General features: G+C 41.7%; 1 protein-coding gene across 3 annotated transcripts in view; it reads left to right on the forward strand.

The window, feature by feature from the left end:
- Positions 1-20,097, forward strand: part of LOC126473244 (brahma-associated protein of 60 kDa) — a 51,639-nt gene that overhangs the window by 21,791 nt on the left and 9,751 nt on the right. For all 3 annotated transcript variants that reach the window (XM_050100161.1, XM_050100162.1, XM_050100163.1), the window contains exons 4-6: positions 9,686-9,853; positions 16,529-16,657; positions 18,441-18,614. In XM_050100161.1, coding sequence (XP_049956118.1) covers positions 9,686-9,853; positions 16,529-16,657; positions 18,441-18,614 — 471 coding nt within the window. The remainder of the gene's footprint in view (positions 1-9,685; positions 9,854-16,528; positions 16,658-18,440; positions 18,615-20,097) is intronic.

A 20,097-nucleotide genomic window follows, 5' to 3' on the forward strand; every position in this document is an offset into this window, starting at 1 on the left:
AGGTGCATGTCCATTTATTATTGTATACTTTTTGTTCCCTGCCTGAATTGTCAGTGTTTATATCCTTTCTGACCTGCTCTTCATTTCAGTTATGCCATCTTATCATCTCTTGTCTACTATGAACCCCATACCAATGAATCTAGGTTCATGTCTTTCCGTTCCCACTCTAACTCCTGACTTCCCTTTCAGTATTATGAAGCCTTCTGACTCCACTGTATCTTCGTCATTGTATCTTGTTTCTTGCATCACTAATAATCCAATGCTTCTCTCTTTCATATCATCGATTACGTGTTTAGGTTTAGCAGTCTGTCATTGTCTGTACACTTATGGTTCCAAGTCTGAAAGTCTTTTTAGTTTCAATCTTCTTTGAGGTTCTTGGGAGCTTTGCCTCTTCCCTCATGCACTTTTTTGGCAGCTCCCCCAGAATCCAAATGCCTGCTTGCATCGACCTTGGTCAATGGGGGATTATCTCCCTGGGGTAATATCGGTTCCATAGTGCGATCCAAGCAATGAGCTATTTATTATTATTATTATTATTATTATTATTATTATTTCTTTCCTGTCTCAGACGTTATGTCTGGTTAAAAATGGAAGGTGACTTCCTTTTAACTGTACGGTATATGTTACATTGCATTTAGGAACTTTTGGGTAATTGAACAAGTGTCAATAATTACAGATTTCTGTAGTTGTATATATAAGTTGGGATGTAGCCGTATTGCATTGATGTACTGGTGGATATTGTGTGGTATGACTCCTGTAGTTGATAGTATAATTGGTATAATGTCAACTTTATCCTGATGCCACATGTCCTTGACTTTCTCAGCCAGTTGGATGTATTTTTCAATTTTTTCTCCTGTTTTCTTCCGTATATTTGTTGTATTGGGTATGGATATTTCGATTAGTTGTGTTAATTTCTTCATTTTATTGGTGAGTATGATGTCAGGTTTGTTATGTGGTGTTGTTTTATCTGTTATAATGGTTCTGTTCCAGTGTAATTTGTATTCATCATTCTCCAGTACATTTTGTGGTGCATACTTGTATGTGGGAACGTGTTGTTTTATAAGTTTATGTTGTAAGACAAGCTGTTGATGTATTATTTTTGCTACATTGTCATGTCTTCTGGGGTATTCTGTATTCGCTAGTATTGTACATCCGCTTGTGATGTGATCTACTGTTTCTATTTGTTGTTTGCAAAGTGTGCATTTATCTGTTGTGGTATTGGGATCTTTAATAATATGCTTGCTGTAATATCTGGTGTTTATTGTTTGATCCTGTATTGCAATCATGAATCCTTCCGTCTCACTGTATATATTGCCTTTTCTTAGCCATGTGTTGGATGCGTCTTGATCGATGTGTGGCTGTGTTAAATGATACGGGTGCTTGCCATGTAGTGTTTTCTTTTTCCAATTTATTTTCTTCGTGTCTGTTGATGTTATGTGATCTAAGGGGTTGTAGAAGTGGTTATGAAATTGCAATGGTGTAGCCGATGTATTTATATGAGTGATTGCTTTGTGTATTTTGCTAGTTTCTGCTTGTTCTAAAAACAATTTTCTTAAATTGTCTACCTGTCCATAATGCAGGTTTTTTATGTCGATAAATCCCCTTCCTCCTTCCTTTCTGCTTAATGTGAATCTTTCTGTTGCTGAATGTATGTGATGTATTCTATATTTGTGGCATTGTGATCGTGTAAGTGTATTGAGCACTTCTAGGTCTGTGTTACTCCATTTCACTTCTCCAAATGAGTAGGTCAATATTGGTATAGCATAAGTATTTATAGCTTTTGTCTTATTATTATTATTATTATTATTATTATTATTATATTATATAGCTTTTGTCTTATTATTATTATTATTATTATTATTATTATTATATTATATAGCTTTTGTCTTATTATTATTATTATTATTATTATTATTATTATTATTATTATTATTATGAGGCAGCTTGTGTCCGTCCAGTTATACGACTGAAGTTGTTAGCCCCAGAAGATGTGTTCAGGCCGCCCCAGACATGGGGACGTAGATGCCTTTGGTAGCCGCCCCTAAAATGGAGTACAGCCACTATCTGATATTTTTCAGTGGTTCTTCCACTCTCTCTGCTGTTGGGAAGTGATATTCCTCTTCCACCTCCGAGACCGTTGGCCGGGCTTCGCCTGTAACCCTAGGTAGGAGCCCTAAATGGATGCTACCATCCGGAGCCAGATGGACCCAGGTTTTTTTACGAGGTTGTTACTCCTCCCCTTCCTTCTTCCCCATGACTTGCGAGAGGGGCCCCGGGCTTGGGATCGGCAGTGGTGGAGTTTCCATCTCACCCTCTCTGTATGCAGAAGACTTCTGCATTTCGTACTGCTCCACCGGTACTGGTGTTGCTGAGTGGCGCCTACAGGGAGCCATCCACAAGGCACAGTCATGGGCTCTAGCCCATGGCTTCCAGTTTTCGGCCTCTAAGTCGTGTGTCATGCACTTCTGTTGGCATCGTACCGTTCATCGGAACCAGAACTTTACCTTCATGATGATCCACTCACTGTAGTGGAGACATATTGAGTCTTAGAACTGGTTTTTGGCGCCCGATTGACTTGGCTACCTCACCTTCGTTAGCTTAAGTGGAAGTGCTGTCAGCACCTCAATGCCCTCCACTGCCTGAGCAACACCAACTGGGGTGCAGGCCACTCTTGTACAGAGTCTTTGTTCAATCCTGCCTTGACTATGGGAGTCTGGTTTATGGTTCGGTGGCACCCTCAGCATTGCGTGGTTGCCTAGCGACGGGAGCTTTTAGAATGAGTCTGGTGACCAGTGTTCTAGTGGAGGCCAGAGTCATTCCATTGCAGATCCAATATGCACAACTGCTCGCCAGTTACGTTGCACACATTCATAGTTCTCCTGAGCATCCGAATTATCGTCTCCTTTTTCCACCCACGGCAGTTCATCTCCCGCATCAGCAGCTTGGGTCAGGACTAACAATTGTGGTTCATGTGCGATCCCTTCTGTCTGAACTGGAGTCCTTCCCTTTCTCTCCTACTATCCAGGTCTATCCGCTTACACCCCCATGGTGTACACCTAGGCCGCCGATTCGTCTGGACCTTTCGCGTGACCCTAAGGACTCAGTTACTCGTGCCCCTCTCCCCTGTCACTTCCTCTAGATTCTTGACATGTTCCGGGGCTCTGAAGTGCTTTACACCGATGGCTCGATGGCTGATGGTCATGTTGGTTTCACCTACATCCACAGAGGTCATTTTGAACAGCTTTCCTTGCCAAATGGCTACAGTGTATTCACTGCAGAACTGGGGGCCATCTCTCGTGCACTTCAGTATATCTGTTCAAGACCCGGGGAATCATTTATTCTGTGTACTGACTGCTTGGGCACCCTACAAGCTTATCGCCCAGTGCTAACCTTGCCATCCTTTGGTAGCGTCCAGCCATGAGTCCATCTATGCCCTGGACTGGTCCCGTCGTTCAGTGATGTTTGTATGGACCCCAGGACATGTCGGCATCCCAGGCAATGAACTTGGCCAAACAGGCAATGCAGAAACCGCTTCTGGAGATGGGCATCTCTGAACCTGACCTGCATTCTGACTTATGCCGTAGGGTTTTTCGGCTTTGGGATATGGAATGGCGTAACAGTACATACAACAAACTGCGTGACAGTAAGGAGACTACGAATGTGTGGAAGACTTCCATGCAGGCCTCTCGCAGGGAAGCAGTTGTCCTCTCCTGGCTCCGCATTGGCCACACTTGGGTGACCCACAGTTACCTCCTCCACTGTGAAGACCCGCCTGAGTGTCAGTGCGTTGCCCGATTGACAGTGGCCCACATTGTGGCACACTCTCCCACTTTGACTGCCCAACAACAAAATGAGTTACTGGACTCATTGCTGCTAATTTTATCTGACAACGCTTCATCGGCTGATTTAGTTTTATTCGTGAGGGTGGGTTTTATCATTTGATTTAAGTTTTAGTGCATGTCCTTTGTCCCTCTGTGTCCTCCATCCTAGTCTTTCTAGGATGGAGGTTTTAATGTGTTGCAGAGTGGCTGCCTTCTCCTTTTTTATTCTCATGGTCAGGCAGCCTTGGTAATCTGCTTTGTGGTTTTAATCTCTTCATCCTTTTTCTTGCGTTTCTGTGGTTTTCTTGTCCCCTTTTCTCCATTTATGTGTATGTTGCCCTTCATCATTCTTATAAGTTTTCCTTTCATTCCGTTTTGAGTTGTCAGTCTTGTTTGTTTTATTCTGTGGCATTGTTTTATTCGGAACAAGGGACTGATGACCTCGTAGTTTGGTCCCTTCCCCCCTCTTTTAATCCAACCAACCAACCAAAGAAGCTGTGATGCCACGTTGCGAGTCATGCTTGGAGAGTTGTCGGTAGAGCACTTGCCTCCGCAAGGCAGAAGTCCCATGTTAGAGTCCCAGTCTGGCACACAGTTTTAATCTGCCAGGAAGTTTCAAAATTTCTCCTCCTGCCAATGCACACGCAGACATCATAGCTGTTTAAGCACATTTTCAGGAGATAAAAATTTAATATGGGTTGTGTATTTATTGCTGTTTAAGTAGTAGGAGATGCTCAATCATTATTCATCGGTATACTTTACTGTTCACTGCAAATACTTTGAGTTTCCAGATCTTGCTGTCAGCTAAGTGGCTATTGAATGTCTTTGAACTTTTTCAAATTGATTAATAATAGTTCGCATAATTTCTATGTGAGGGCTTATCATCCCCTCCCATTACTTTAATCATCAATATTTCCATTAACCTAACTTTACAGACTGAAAAAGTGTTCCGATCTGTAGCAGTGTGGGAGTGTTAACAACTTCTTCTTTCCAGAATCAGGTTTTCACTCTGTAGTGGAGTGTGCACTGATATGAAACTTCCTGGTGGATTAAAACTGTGTGCCGGGCCGAGACTCGAACTCGGGACCTTTGCCTTTTGTGGGTAAGTGCTCTACCAACTGAGCTACCCAAGCACGACTCCCGCCCCATCCTCACAGCTTTACTTCTGCCAGTACCTCGTCTCCTGCCTTCCAAACTGTACAGAAGCTCTCCTGTGAACCTTGCAGAACTAGCACTCCTGAAAGAAAGGATATTGCTGAGGCATGTCTTAGCCACAGCCTGGGGGATGTTTCCAGAATCAGATTTTCATTCTGCAGCAGAGTGAGGAGGGGGCATGTGTCATGCTTGGGTAGCTCAGTTGGTAGAGCACTTGCCCGCGAAAGGCAAAGGTCCCGAGTTAGAGTCTCGGTCCGGCACACAGTTTTAATCTGCCATAGTGTCCAATGGGCACAATGTTTCGGCGATCAGGCATGTCACCATCATCAGGTGTGCTTAAGAACTGATTGAAGGAGTAAATGTAATCTGATTCCCTGGGTGTTCCACAAAATATTTCACTCGTGTATACAGCAGATAAAATTATCCAGTACTTTCAGGTCATCCTTCTCCTTTGATAGCTCTTCGGGAAGAGTCCTACTCTGTTCAGATATCAGGGCATGAGGAGTTAAAGAGGAATGAAGTAGCTGACATTGTGACCATGGTGATCTGTCAAGCAGAACTGTGGCAAAGTGGAATCACTTCACTTTTTAGAAAAAATGCTATTATTCAATAGGAAAGTGTTCTGGGAAGTAAAAAAAGGGGGAGGAAGCATCATATGGAATGATTGGCCCTGACGAACATTCTACCAATGACTCTGACCAAATGAAGTCACGCTAACTAGATTGAGAATAGGGCTTCTTCCCCTGTGGTGTTGACTACCTTCTACCACTAGCTTACATGGACGTGGGTGCTAAAGTTTCAGTATGCCACACTTCAGCAAACTGCATTTTGTGTATAAGGGTGTCCATAGATATGGTGAGTCACTGCTTTTTTAACTAACAGTTGTTGGAGTCAAGTGTTTTTAAATTCTGTGCAATGTGAAGAGACCTTCCTAAACTGATTGGAATGAGATTTTAATATATCACAAGAGTTGTTGGGACACCCTATTTTTGTTAGTGATTAGTCTGTTGCATGTTTTGCTTTCGAGGTGTCATTTGTTCCCTATTCTCCTTCTTAAAGAATTAATTTTAGTCAAAAACTATTAAGTGTTGTTCATGCAGTGCATGAATTTACTTGAAATGTCTGTTGAGAAATTAGCACACTCTGCTGTTTCCTTATTTTAGTATAACATAAGCATCAAAATTTGTAATGTTCTTTTATTCCATTCTTACCTGTATGACGATTATACTGCATTGTAGAAACATAGTTCTACAATCCCATGGTTGGAAAATCCTGTTTTGAAGTTAAAATCAAACAGTGGAAAATCCAGGATGTAAAGTAACAGTGTAATGTAAAAGGTACTTGCTATACTCAGTCTGCTGAGTCGCAGAAAACACACCAAAAAGACTGTCACACAATTAGCTTTCAGCCAACAAGGATTTTGTCAAAATTAGATAACATACACACATGCACACCCCATGCAAACACAACTCACGCACCCATGACCACAGTCTCTGACAGCTGGAGCAGTAGGGCATTATGAGAGAGGCAACCGAGTGGGGGTAAGGAGGAGGCTGGGTCAGGGAGGAGTAGGGATAGCAGGGTTGGGTTAGGGGATGGTAAAGTGCTGCTTGGAGTGTGCAGGGACAGGGTGGAGAATAGGGCAGCTAGATGCAGTCAGGAGATTAGATGGAGGGCAGGAGAGAGAGGAGGGACTTAAAAAGTAGAAAAGTAAAAAGACAGAATGTGTTGGTGGAATAGAGGGCTGTGTAGTGCTGGAATGGGAACAGGGAAGAGGCTAGATGGGTAAGGACAATCACTAGCAAAGGATGTGACCAGGAGGGTTATGGGAATGTAGGATACATAGAGGGATAGTTCCCACCTGTGCAATTCAGAAAAGCTGGTGTTGGTGGGAAGGATAGAGATTGCACAGGCTGTAAAGCAGTCATTGAAATGAAGGACATCGTGTTGGGCAGCATGCTCAGCAATAAGATGGTCCAGTTGCTTCTTGGCCACAGTTTTTTGGTGGCCATTCATGCAGACTTACAGCTTGTTGGTTGTCATCCCCACGTAGAATGCTACACAGTGGTTGCAGGTTAACTTGTAGATCTCTGGACTGGTTTCACAGTAGCTCTGCCTTTGATGGTATAGGTGATGTTTGTGACAGGACTGGAGTAGGTGGTGATGGGTGGATGTATGGGGCAGGTCTTGCATCTAGGTCTTTTACAGGGATATGAGCAATGAGGCAAAGGTTTGGGTGCAGGGTTGTGTAGAGATGGACAAGGATATTGTGTACCTTTAGTGGGAAGTGGAATACCACTGTGGAAGGTATTTTAAACTGCAAGGACAAGGATTACCTGGCCGAAAGATTCTGCCAGCTGTTACATTCATCCACCTACAAACCCTGCCACTGTGACACCATTCCAGAAATCCATTAGCATCTCCAGTCTCTACTGAAATCCTTAGGCCCACCCCAGAACCTCTCCCCAGAGTCCAACTCTCTCCTCACTGCTACCATCACACCCCCCCCCCCCCCCCCCCTCCCCCCGGTCTGCATGCTTCCTGAAGTCCATGAAGCCAAACATCCAGGCCGATTACTTTGCTGCCACTGAGAAAATCTCTGCTCTCGTACACCAACACCTGCAGCCAATTACCCGCAACCTGTTCTCCTATATAAAAGAAATCAACCATTTTCTTCACCGACTCTCCATAGTTCCTGCCCTTTACTATACAGTGTAGATGCCACCTCCGTTTACACTAACATCCCTAATGCCCATGGCCTTACCACTATTGAACACTACCTTACCCAGCACTGACAGATTCCAAGCCAACCACCTCCTTCCTATTTGCCCTGACCAACTATATCCTCACCTCCATTACTTCTGCTTTGAAGGCATTACCTACAAACAAATCCGGGGTATGGCTATGGACACCTGCATGGCACCATCCTGTGCCAACCTATTTATGGACCATCTATATGAATCCTTCCTAAACACCCAGAATCCCAAGCCCTTCATCTGGTTCAGATTCATTGATGACACCTTCATGATCTGGATCGAGGGTGAGGACACTCTATCCACATTCTATCAGAACCTTGACACAGTCTCCCCCAGTCCCTTCACCTGGTCCTACTCAGTCCATCAAGCCACCTTCCTCAGTGTTTCCCTCCACCTCAGAGATAGCTATATCAGTAGCTATATCCATTTCAAACCTACCAACCACCAGCAATACCTCCACTTCGATAGCTGCCACACATTCCATATAAAGAAGTCGCTTCCACACAGCTTAGCAATCTGTGGCCGTTGCATCTATAGTGACAAGCAGTCCCTCTCGAAATATAGTGTCTCACTGAGGCCTTTACAGATGGTAATTACCCTTCAACCTTGTACAGAATAGATCTCCCGTGCGTTATCTTTCCAGTCGCCCAACACCTCCCAAAGCCCCACCATCCGTCCACCAAGGATCGTTCCCCTCATGACACAGTACCACCCAGGACTGGAGTAACTGAATTACATTCTTCGCCAGTGTTTAGACTACCTCTCGTTGTGTCCTGAAATGAGAAGTCCTGCCCCCTATCCTTCCTATTTCTCCCACAGTGGTACTCTGCTGCCCACCGAATCTACACTACATCCTTGTGCATCCCTACACAGCCCCTGCTCCCAACCTCTTGCCTCATTGCTCATATCCCTGTAATAGACCTACATGCCAGATCTGTCGCAGACATCCACCACTGCTGACTCCAGTCCACTCCCAAACATCACCTATTCCATCAAAGGCAGGGCTACCTGTGAAACCCGTCATGTGATTTACAAGCTTAGCTGCAACCACTGCACTGCATTCTACGTGGGAATGACAACCAATAAGCTGACTGCATGAATGGCCACCAACAAACTGTGGCCAAGAAGCAACTGGACCACACTGGTGCTGAGCACGCCGCCCAACACGACATCCTTCATTTCAGTGACCGCTTTGCAGCTTGTGCAATCTGTATCCTTCCCACCATCACCAGCTTTTCTGAATTGCACCGGTGGGAACTCTACCTGAAATGTATCCTACATTCCCATAACCCTCCACACAATCTTCGTTAGTCATTGTCCTTAACCATCTAGCCCTTTCCCTGTTCCCATTCCAGCACTACACAGCCCTCTGTTCCACCAAAGCACCCATTCTTTTTATTTCTCTCCTTTTCTACTAACTTCCCCTCTCTCCCCCACCCACTGTGTAATCTCCTGACTGCACCTAGCTGCCCCACTCTCCACCTCATCTCTGTATGCTCCCAGTGGCATTTAACCATCCCAACCCTTACCCTGCTAACCCCTCCCCCTGTCCTAGCCTCCTCTTTACCCCCACCTAGTTGCCTCTCTCATGATGCCCTGTTGCTCACAGTCTGGCTCCAGCTGCCAGAGAGTGTGGTCATGTGTGTGTGAGTTGTTTGCAAGTTGTGTTTGCACAAGTATCTGCATGTGTTTGTGTATGTTGTCTAATTTTGACAAAGGCCTTGTTGGCTGAAAGCTAATTGTGTGACAGTCTTATTGGTGTGCTTTCTGCAACTCAGCATCTCTGCTATATGGTGAGTAGCAACTATCCTTTTCATTATATTGTGATTTAATGTTAAGTAGTCAGGTTCAAGGTTCAGTAAAAGCTTTCCAAAAAGTCTCTAGAAATAGTGTTTTTTTGCCATGGTCTGTGCCTACTGTATACCTAATCTTTTGCCAATTTTATTTGTACAGGAAGCATTGAAGAGACCAATGAAGCAGAAACGGAAACTTAGAATCTTCATATCCAATACTTTCTACCCTGCCAAGGACCCATCGGAGGGAGAAGAAGGAAGTGTAGCTTCGTGGGAACTTCGTGTTGAAGGAAGGCTTCTTGAAGATAGCAAGAATGATCCAAATAAGGTGGTTTCTATAATAATTGTACTGTATATCATTCACGACAAGCAGTGCATGCTAAAAAGAGTAGAGATTTGTGCCTTTCTGCAACTAGCCCTATTAATAAAAAAAAAAGAATGCCCTTGTACCTTCATTCATAAAACCTGGAGGTAACTGGATAATACATTGCCTAGTAATATGTGCAGATGAGAATATATGTAAGCCTTAGCAGTCATATAGTCAGTGTCAGTTTAATTGGTCACAATTTTGTAGTGTATTATTTCCTTATTGACAAATTTAAATTAGAGCACACTAATTCATTGCCACTCCCCACACATTTTGATTAAAAGCTTATGATATCCTCCCAGGATGTTCATTAGAAATAGCCCTGCCAAATACAAATATGGGGAATGAATTCAGATACTGCCTTGTTAAAGTAACCTCTTTGGCATTTATTGAAGCAAGTTTCTGAAATCCTTTGATACCTTAATCTAAATAGCCATATAAGTGTTTGAACTCTGTTCCTCCTAAATGCATGTGCAGTATTCTGGCCAGTTCACCATCTCATTGAGTAACAACTTTAATATCAGTACTTCATATGAAATTACACTTGTGAGAGTTCTATCTTCACTGAGACTGGTATATGTTAATAGTCTGAAAGCATTTATTTTCCGCACATCTATTAATTGAGCGTGACAGACATGTTATCACACTTTGTTGAACCATTTACAATGCTGTCTCTCTCTCTCTCTCTCTCTCTCTCTCTCTCTCTCTCTCTCTCTCTCTCTCTCATGTGTGTGCACACACTGCTGCTTCTCACCTAAAGCATTTTACATCATCGTACCTGTTGCGCCTCATGTATCTCTGCAATTTTCACCTTTTGCACATGTTACTGATTGGTTTCATAGAATCCAGTTGTTTGTGTCTGCTATGAGATCACTTCTCAGCTGTGGAACAGAAACAGTTTAGTTTGAAGCTCGTTGTGACTTTCACCATTTTTTGAAATTTTTGTTTATGAACCTTGGACAGAATAACACTTGCAGTACATGAAATGTGTGTTCATTTGTCCTTATTGTCTTCTTTTCCTAAACTTTTTTATATTTTCTTCACTTTGATCAATTGAAATATCTTTTGTTACCCACAATGTCTTTGTTACCTACTTTTCTTAAACCTGTGTTTGTCATTCTTGCTTTTGTGGTACATTCTGCATCCCCTTCCCTTTCCTTCCCTGAGGGGCTTAAAACACTTATGCCAATATATGACATGCACTGGAGCTCTTGGTTCCTCTCGCCTATTGTGAGAAATGACCAAACTTAGTCCAACTTTGGAGTTTTTTTCCCCCTCTCTCCTTCAGTGTTTGACCCTTCATCTCATTTTCTAAATTTTGTAGCTGTACATGCCATCTGGTGAAGAACACCTACTGTGGCACTCAAGAGTCCACAAAGCACAAGGATCTTAAGCACATCTTAGTCATGCGGACTTTGCATACACACCAAAAATCCAGTGTGGTAATCAGTTAAACAGGGAAGAGTTGTCACATACTGTTTTGACTGTAACCCTCTGACAATATGGGTTTCATACTACTGATGTCAAAGCTGTGAATTCCCCACGCGGCCATGGAGTGAGTGCCCATGTTTTGCGGGGCACTTGGATTCTGTGCAATGATCAGTTGACAGTTGCTGTGGCTAGTTGATGACAATGGAGAGAGCCCTTGATTGAATAGTGTCATCAAGGCAGATAATCCACAAGTGAAACAGATCAAACTTATTAAAACAAATAGCCATGTCAATAGCAGTTATAAAGCTGTTGGCTACAACACTTTTATCATTTCCATATCTGGCCACGCCGAAGAGATGAGGGACAAACACAAAGAAGTGGAGTCATGTCTACAGCAACAAGTTGTCATTCTTTGTGGAACATAATGAGGAAGCATTTTGAGAAATACCTGCATTAGAAAAGGCTAAAAATGGATCTCTGTTGATGAGAATGACAAATGCTACTAAATCTCAAGCACTGAAAAAATCCGGTTGTAAAAAGCTACAACATAGCCCAGAACCATTACTGAGGCTCAGTAGCTGTACAAAGACCTTCCTGCTCAGCAGTAGCGAGAAATTTCTGTGCTTAACTTCCACAGGTCAGTGGCCTGGGACCCTGACCAGCCTTCAGGGAGGTTCTGTGGTTCAGCCCACTACTGTATGGCAACGGCTGTATGTTGATCCCTGAACTGTGTTAGAGATCAGAATGAGATTTTCACTCTACTGTGGAGTGTGCACCGATATGTTGGAGATGCTTCCCCATGACACAGATACTCCACAGTCAGTACTGGACAGTTGCATTTAAACTCGTGGCCCAGCTGAGTAGATGATTGGCTTGGCATTGCACCTGCCAAGTACCACTTGTCGCCCCAAGTTCTACTGACGTGGCCTCAGTATCTATTGTAACTATGATGTTGCCACTGGAATCCTCCAGCTGCCCACTGCAGCTCTCTAGCCATTGGTCCAGTTTTACTCTAGACAATGCTGCAACCTGCTGCAAAGCCAGAAGACACCACTGGTTGCCTCCTCCCTGCAACAGAGCCATCTTCAGTGCACCAGATACCACTACAGAGTCAGAAAACACCAAGTTGGCGTTCCTCAGTAAGCCTTCCACTCTGTGCAAATGTCACTGGCCAATTGCTGCAACAGCTTAAATTCAAGATGTCATATTCCAAAGACAATTTACCCTGCAAGCTTATGACAAATTTTGTGGCAACTTATATCCAAGCTGGTGAAACTTTGTACTTCATTTATGCATTTCAAGTTTTCAGCATAACAGTTTAACAAGTGAAGAACAGGAGCCACTGGCTATGAGGTTCAAACAAGTCACAGCATAGTAATCACTGCCAGTCGTCACGTTGAAGCTACCGCGTTGCTGTCTTTGTTTCGTGTGAATATAAACAATGTGCATTGTACAAGGTTTCTACCATGTGCTTGCATTTCGCTGTGCTTTGTTTCACTGTGATCTAGAAAATCCTAATATTTCGAAAATCCCACCAAAATGATTTCATGCATGTTGAGATGTCACTGAATGGCCAGACACTGGAGTTACTATGGAGAACTTCTGAGTTTTATGGTCAGGAGAAACAGTACTACCATCAATTCCCCTTATAAAGTTTTGAAACGAACATCAAAAACCCTCTGAATCAGTGCAAGAACAAGAGTTATTGCAAAAGTTGAACTATGTAGCTGTCGGCCATAACTATTCTGAGGCCTCTAAATCAGATATTGTATTTTTAGCGACCCCTGGAAAGAAGAAAAATCAGCCCCATTCTGTCACCAACTTAGGTTCTTCCCAGACTTCTGCTCCCCACACCTAACAAATTGTTATATCCATTTCAATAAATGGAAGCTCCCCAGTGCTTCAGCTTTATGGCAGGATAATTCCCGAGAGTAGTGTACAAAGTCAAATGCTAAAACACCTCAGCCAAACAAATAAAAAGAATATCATTGAGATTTTATTTGCTTGTGCAAGGAAAAAAATTTTCCTCTCCATGGCAGAAGAGCATCATAGGTTATTGAGAATGGGAAGAGATACAGAAAACATATATAATTAGAGACCAGTTTGTCTGAATAACCATCTTGAAGCCTTGTCCAAGTGTACTAAACCTAGAATCTGCAATCCCTGATGACTTTGCACAATGCTGACACTTGATAACTGTGTTCCTTGACTTTCAAAATGTGTATGATACAACTTGGTGTCAGCACATGTTATCCACGTTACATAAAAGGGGGTTCCAGGACTGTATAGAAGTTTATATGTAGAACTTTTTATCACTTACACTGTTTTAGATCAGAGTAGGCACAGTTCTTAGTAGTTAACATCTTCAGGAGAAGAGGATTCCACAGGGATTAGTACTGAGTACTAACCTCTTTGTGAAAGCAATAAATAATATTGGAACTGCAGTGGGACCTATAATCTCATTGGCATTGTATGAAGATAATTTTCACTTTCATAGCCGCTCTATATCCATTGCATAATATAGAACGTCAGCTTCAGAGACCTATAGGGAAGGCACATGACTGGGCTTAAAATTAGAGGTATTATTTCTGACCTTTGTCATACATTTCTATAGACTCAGGTCTGTACTAGATTTATTTATCAGATCAGATGTTACAGGTAGTTGAACAATTCTACTTCTTAAACTTACTATTAAACAACAGATTTGTATGGCTACCTCACATTCATTAACTAATGGGATCTAATGCAAATGGATAATAAAAAATTTACTCACCAAGTGGCAGCAGGAGCACACACAAGACTCTAACTTTTACAATGTTTTGGAGCCAGTGACTCCTCCTTCTTGCTGAATAGTTGAAGGGGAAGGAAGAGGGGTGAAGGAAAAGGGGGTACAGTTCAGAAAAGTCACCCAGAACCCTGGGTCAGGGGAGACTTGCCAGATGAGATGAGAAGGAAAGACTGACTGTTGAGGACTGGACTGGATGAGATTTGAAAATCTGAAAGCTTAATGTTTGAAGACAGAATAGTATGCAAGGCAGAGACTACTAGTAAAACATTGTGCTCGAGTTATTAAGAGTGAAAAACTAAGTGCATTGTATGTAACAGAGATGGGATGGAGGAGAGCAAAAAATTGACAGGTCAGGGTATCACAGAGGTAGAAAACTAAATTGGAGTGAAGAAAGGAGTAGTTACTATGAATAAATGTCAAAACAGAAGGAATTAATGTAAACTGCTCTGCAGCAGGATATTGTATTTTGCCAGTTTATAGCCTCTGCCTATGCCCATTCATCCTGACTGATAACTGGGTGGTAGTCTACAACATGACAGTAGGCTCTACAACATGACAATTCTGACCTCAGTGCCTGTTTACGACACATGCCATCCGGATTCTTCCCCCAGACACCAGTTTCTCAGAACTCCACAGTTGGGAACTAGCACAACAATATGTCCTTGGTTCTCGCAACCCACCTAGTGTTAATTTACATTAATTCCTCTTGTCTCAGCATTTATTTGCAATAACTACTCCTTTCTTCACTCCATTTTAGTTTTCTGCCTCTGGCAAAAAATAGACAGATCAGGAAATCACATTCTCCCTCCCTTTCTCTGTTACTTACAATGCTCTTAGCTTTTCACTCTTGTTAACTCGTGCATAATGTTTCAGTAGTAATCTCTGTCTTGCATACTACCTTGTCTTCCTCTGTTAGCTCCTGAACTGTACCCCTTTTCCTAAACCTCTCCAGTCCTTTCCCTTCAACCCACTTCCTCACCTCCAACTCTTCTGCCGGAAGAAGGAGCCACTGGCTCTGAAAGCTTGTAAAAGTTGAACCTTTTTGTGTGTATGCTCTCTGTTTCCTTGGTTACATCTGCGAAATAGAGGAGACATTTCACCAAAATTTTGTAAAACAATAATTTTGTCTCTGCTAGTTTATAGATGTCTCGTATGAATCGCCAGCACCATCGAACTCAAGTTATTAGACCCTGTACATGGTAGTGGTGTAAGACTGGAAACTAGAGCCTTCTGAATAAGTCCAATCAACAATCTTGCAGAAGTAGTTGTTTCACCTTTGAGAGTCAAACACCAGCAACTCCCTGTCATAAGCAATTGCAAAGTGAAATGAAATGTCATGTGGTGAGGGCCTCCTGTCAGACTGGTCGCCTGGTGCAAGTCTTTTTTAGGTGACACCACTTCGGTGACTTGCATGTTGATGGGGGGGGGGGGGGGGGGGAATGATGATGAGATGATGATATGATGACGACGACGACTACACAACACGCAGTCCCTGAGCAGAGAAAATCTCTGACCCAGCTGGTGATCGAACCCGGGCCCCTTTGCTCAGTATTCCACTGTACTGACCACTCAGCTATTGAGGCGCACAAGCAGTCACAATCAACCAGAGAGCTTGTTACCCCACCATGTACCAAAACCAAAACCCAACTGCTCATGAATAGACTCTGAACAGGAAGAGCAGCCAAGGATCAGCACACTAAACTCAAATGTCCCATGCTTTCATGTAGACGCAGAATCTCATATTGGACTCCTCAGACTGATCCCACCATTCAGCAATAATGTCAGTGTTTTAGAAGTAGGGACATGAGAATGTAGCATCTTTTTTAGGAAAAATTATCATCTGTCTGTTCTTTTATTTTTATTTTTTTAGTTTAATCATGTATAAATTTAAATGATTGTCATGCTGTGTGCCTGAAGATGAAGAGTAGGTTCTTACCGCTACACACCCCTTTCACCCTCCTCCCTCAAATACCATCCCAGTAACCCCACCCCAGGATTCTCGAGTACAGAGGTTTTATCCATATATCGAATGGATAACTGTCAATTCTCTAATATATAAGACTAATTTCTTTCCACCTATAAAATTAGTTACCATGACATCACATGTGTTGAAATTGACCAACTCAGTTACAACAAAAAAAATTGCAATTTTAGAGTCTTGCCCATCTCTCTGCAAATGCCCACAGTAACATCTTGTAACTATAGGTGTTGCAGACACAGTCAAAGACAAGTTTTAGTGCCTGCATTAATGTGTTTTAAATTTAGTTTGTGAGTTATCTCCCTTTATTTCTCTAAAGTATTTGCTACAGCATTAATCATAAGAGTGTATTGCAGAAATTACTCCACATGCTTGTAATTTGTATTTATGTCTATAATATCAGGGTACCCAAGCATTCATAATTTTGTTCTTCTTGTAGGTGAAGAGGAAATTTTCATCATTCTTCAAGAGTCTAGTCATAGAACTTGACAAGGATCTCTATGGGCCAGATAATCATCTAGTTGAATGGCATAGAACGCCAACAACACAGGAAACAGATGGTTTTCAGGTAATTAGAGAGAGGTATTTTGTGTGCGCATTTGAGTGTGTATGTGAAATAGTCTTTAACATAAAGATAGCACATGCATGTGCTATCTTCATGTTAGATTTATTTACAGTACATAGGATGATGACTTTGCCCAAGAAGCTGCTTTCAGATACACTGCAGATAACACAAAACTAAGCGTGCCACATATCCCCACTAATACTCTACTTTAAGCCAGAGCATTAAACACAATGCTCAAAACTCTGTTGAAAGAATGAAGCCAGATTATGAATATTCGCAGCATTTTTTGACGTTTTATTATTGTGGTTGAGAAACCAGAATTTGGGAGACATGCAGTGGTAATAGCTTACTTAAGATGTTCTACAGTGGAGCAGCACTCACTTTGGTGGTAACAGCTTGAGATAATGAGCAGAGATGGCACCTCTCCATGGCAATGAAATAGTTAGACTGATTCAGTAGGATCCTGGGGAACAATTTCTTTGTGTGTCATGCCTTGCACTTCAAAAAAATGCGGTGTGCAACCTTTGCATTGAATTGAATCTTTCATCAATGATGCCCAATGTTTTTAAAAGCTTTTTGAAAGCCTTTAATTTGTTGTAAGTAATGAATTTTTTAAGGAAGGAAAATATAACCTAATATCTGACATTTTTAAAATTTACATATCCTACAAAATGTTTCTGCAAGCTACACAACTTGTTTCAGCTGGTTATTCTTAAGAGATTGTTGTTTCGAATGGTCTTTACTTTCCTGTCATCTTGAAAGTAATTAAAGATGATGGGGAACATTTGTACGATTCAAATTTCATGGGAAAAGCATGGTAAACAGTTTTTAGCAAGATTACAAGAGCATTTGATGACCAATTTGATGCGCGCGCGCACACACACACCACACCACACCACACCACACACACACACACACACACACACACACACACACACACACACACACACATTATCACTGTACAGAGTAGAATGGTAGTGGTCATGTGTGTCTGTGTAGGTGATGGCCTCCACCAAATGAATCTGTGTTCCTGACAGATGACACAATTTTTATATTAGAAAAAGGATTGTCATGCCCATTTTGGGCAGGTGTGTCCACATGCTGTACTTTTTTTCCATATTCTTTTAACACTAGTACATATAGGTGTCATTAGAGAGACAGACTTCCCATTAGTTATGAATGACAATTTAAGAAGTCATTTTCTGGGAAAATGGTAAGTCTGCTAGAACTAGACATTATAGTGCCAACCATCTGTCATCCAAGTGTTCCACTGTATACTGTACTACTTCATCTCCCATTCAAATAAGAAATGGCACATTTTAGATTAATTTTATTATTTGCAGTTCTAGCTAAAGTAATTACTCTAAAGTATTCACATGGTGTAGTATTCCAGTATCGTAGAGACCTTAAACTATTTGCTATTGAAGTAGAGCAAGTAAACTTCGCCAGATGATGTACACTACCAGTGACTGAAAATAGTTGTTTCAAACTACCTCTGATAAAATAGTTAATCCAGATAAAATTCACTAGGAAATAGGGAAGTAATTTTATGTTTTTGCATTTTGAGGCAGAATTTGCTTCTGTTTCACATGTATGCAAATTTTTCCAGTCCCTAACTGTAAGTAACAAAATAGTGACTATGAAAATGTGTGCATAGTCAAACCTTTTTTTACCTTCCCAAAATATAAAAAACTGCAAACAATAAAATGTGATTTTGTTTGGCATATCCAACAATACCTCAGTAGTTATTTGTGTAGTTTAAACAAATAATGAATATTTTCAATAGGTGAAACGACCAGGAGATAAAAATGTACGCTGCACAATTCTCCTTTTGCTGGATTACCAACCACTGCAGTTCAAATTGGATCCTAGACTTGCAAGACTTCTTGGTGTGCACACACAGACACGACCCGTTATCATCAGTGCTCTCTGGCAGTACATAAAAACGCACAAACTACAAGTAAGTAAATGGCCTGATATTTTTCTGATTATCCATTATAAATCAGCTATACTAGCTATAAAACTTACGAAAACTTCCTTCATATCGTACGAATAGTGAACCACTCTCATAACAGGCACAGGCACTTTAGATACTTTCAGGGAATTTGTGTGTCAAGTTTCATGTTTCATAAATGAGAAAAGATTACTACCTTCTTTCATAAAATCAGTCTTTTTTTCTGTCCACTGTCATTGGTGCACATACTGAGAAATAAGGGTCACAGTAGTCTGAAAACAATGTTTGACGGGATGAAATTAAAATGAATGTTGCAATCCTTGTTTCGCAGTTGCTCAAGCACAGCACTATGGCAGGGTTGGAGGGGGAACAGTGATACAAGTCTCTCTCAGAACTAGAGGAGTGCAGGAAGGGGAGTAGTGAGCAGGCGGCAAATTGCATTGTGTTGCCGAACACTGTAATCTATACTGCATCCTTTGGCATTTAAGGAACCACATTTAATCTGTGTTTTGCCTGAATTCATTCATAGTGTGAATTGAATTGACTTTAAAATTGCTTAAATACTCAACAATAGTATTCATTTATGCAGGAAATGGTAAAAGTCCAGGTAGGCGGCAGTGGCATACTTATGTTACTTGCTACAATCTCATCGACATTCACTGTGATGTATGACGGGAGTGAGTGAGGGTGTGTCAGCTCCTAGAGCACACTCAAAATAACGTGGCCAGTAGATGCTCAGTTGACAGGGCACATGTGGGGAGAACAGTAGTGCTAGGGGTTGTGGGCAGGCACTATAGAGGAAATGTCAAGCACCGGAGGAGAATTACCATATTAAACTGAAGCCTACACTTACATTTTTTGTGAATATTATTTATAGTTCCTCCATGCCCGCCCTTGCATGGTAACCATTCAAAAAGATGTACTGTCATCCCTGATTTGATTAGTATCTAGAAAGAATTTCACTGAAAATAAAACAAAAGCAATGATTTATTTTGCCTTGCTTGTTAACTATTTGTAACTTTCAGAGAAGAGTCATGAGTGGCGAATTTTGAGTAAAACCTACATTTCTGTTGTTACCATTTTAAAATTTGCTTCTTTTGCCAAAACACAACAGAGTTAACACAATATTACCTCCCTAACGTGTTTTACTGACACAATTGCAAGAGAATCCATAAACAGTGGTTTATTAAGTGAGGAACTGAGGAAAAGTAAGGCCAATTGTTTTTGAAAAAGTGCCCCCTCAGTGCAAAAATAAATGTGCAATGTCTTCATTTATGTTGTTCCTAAACCCAGAGTATTTCTCATTTCACCAGCTGTTGATGGCGCTTAAAAATTACAATCTTTCACCAGAAATGTCTGTAGTTAGTGGACTAGCGTGATAGGTAATGAAGTTGGCATAATAGCTATATGGAAAGCTATTCTTCTCTTTGCATGCTGTTGTTTGCCAAAATCTCATTTTGATATCTCAAAGTTTGTATGAAATACGAGG

Source organism: Schistocerca serialis, chromosome 4 (genome assembly GCF_023864345.2).
Source record: "Schistocerca serialis cubense isolate TAMUIC-IGC-003099 chromosome 4, iqSchSeri2.2, whole genome shotgun sequence".
Taxonomy (NCBI): Eukaryota; Metazoa; Arthropoda; class Insecta; order Orthoptera; family Acrididae; genus Schistocerca; species Schistocerca serialis.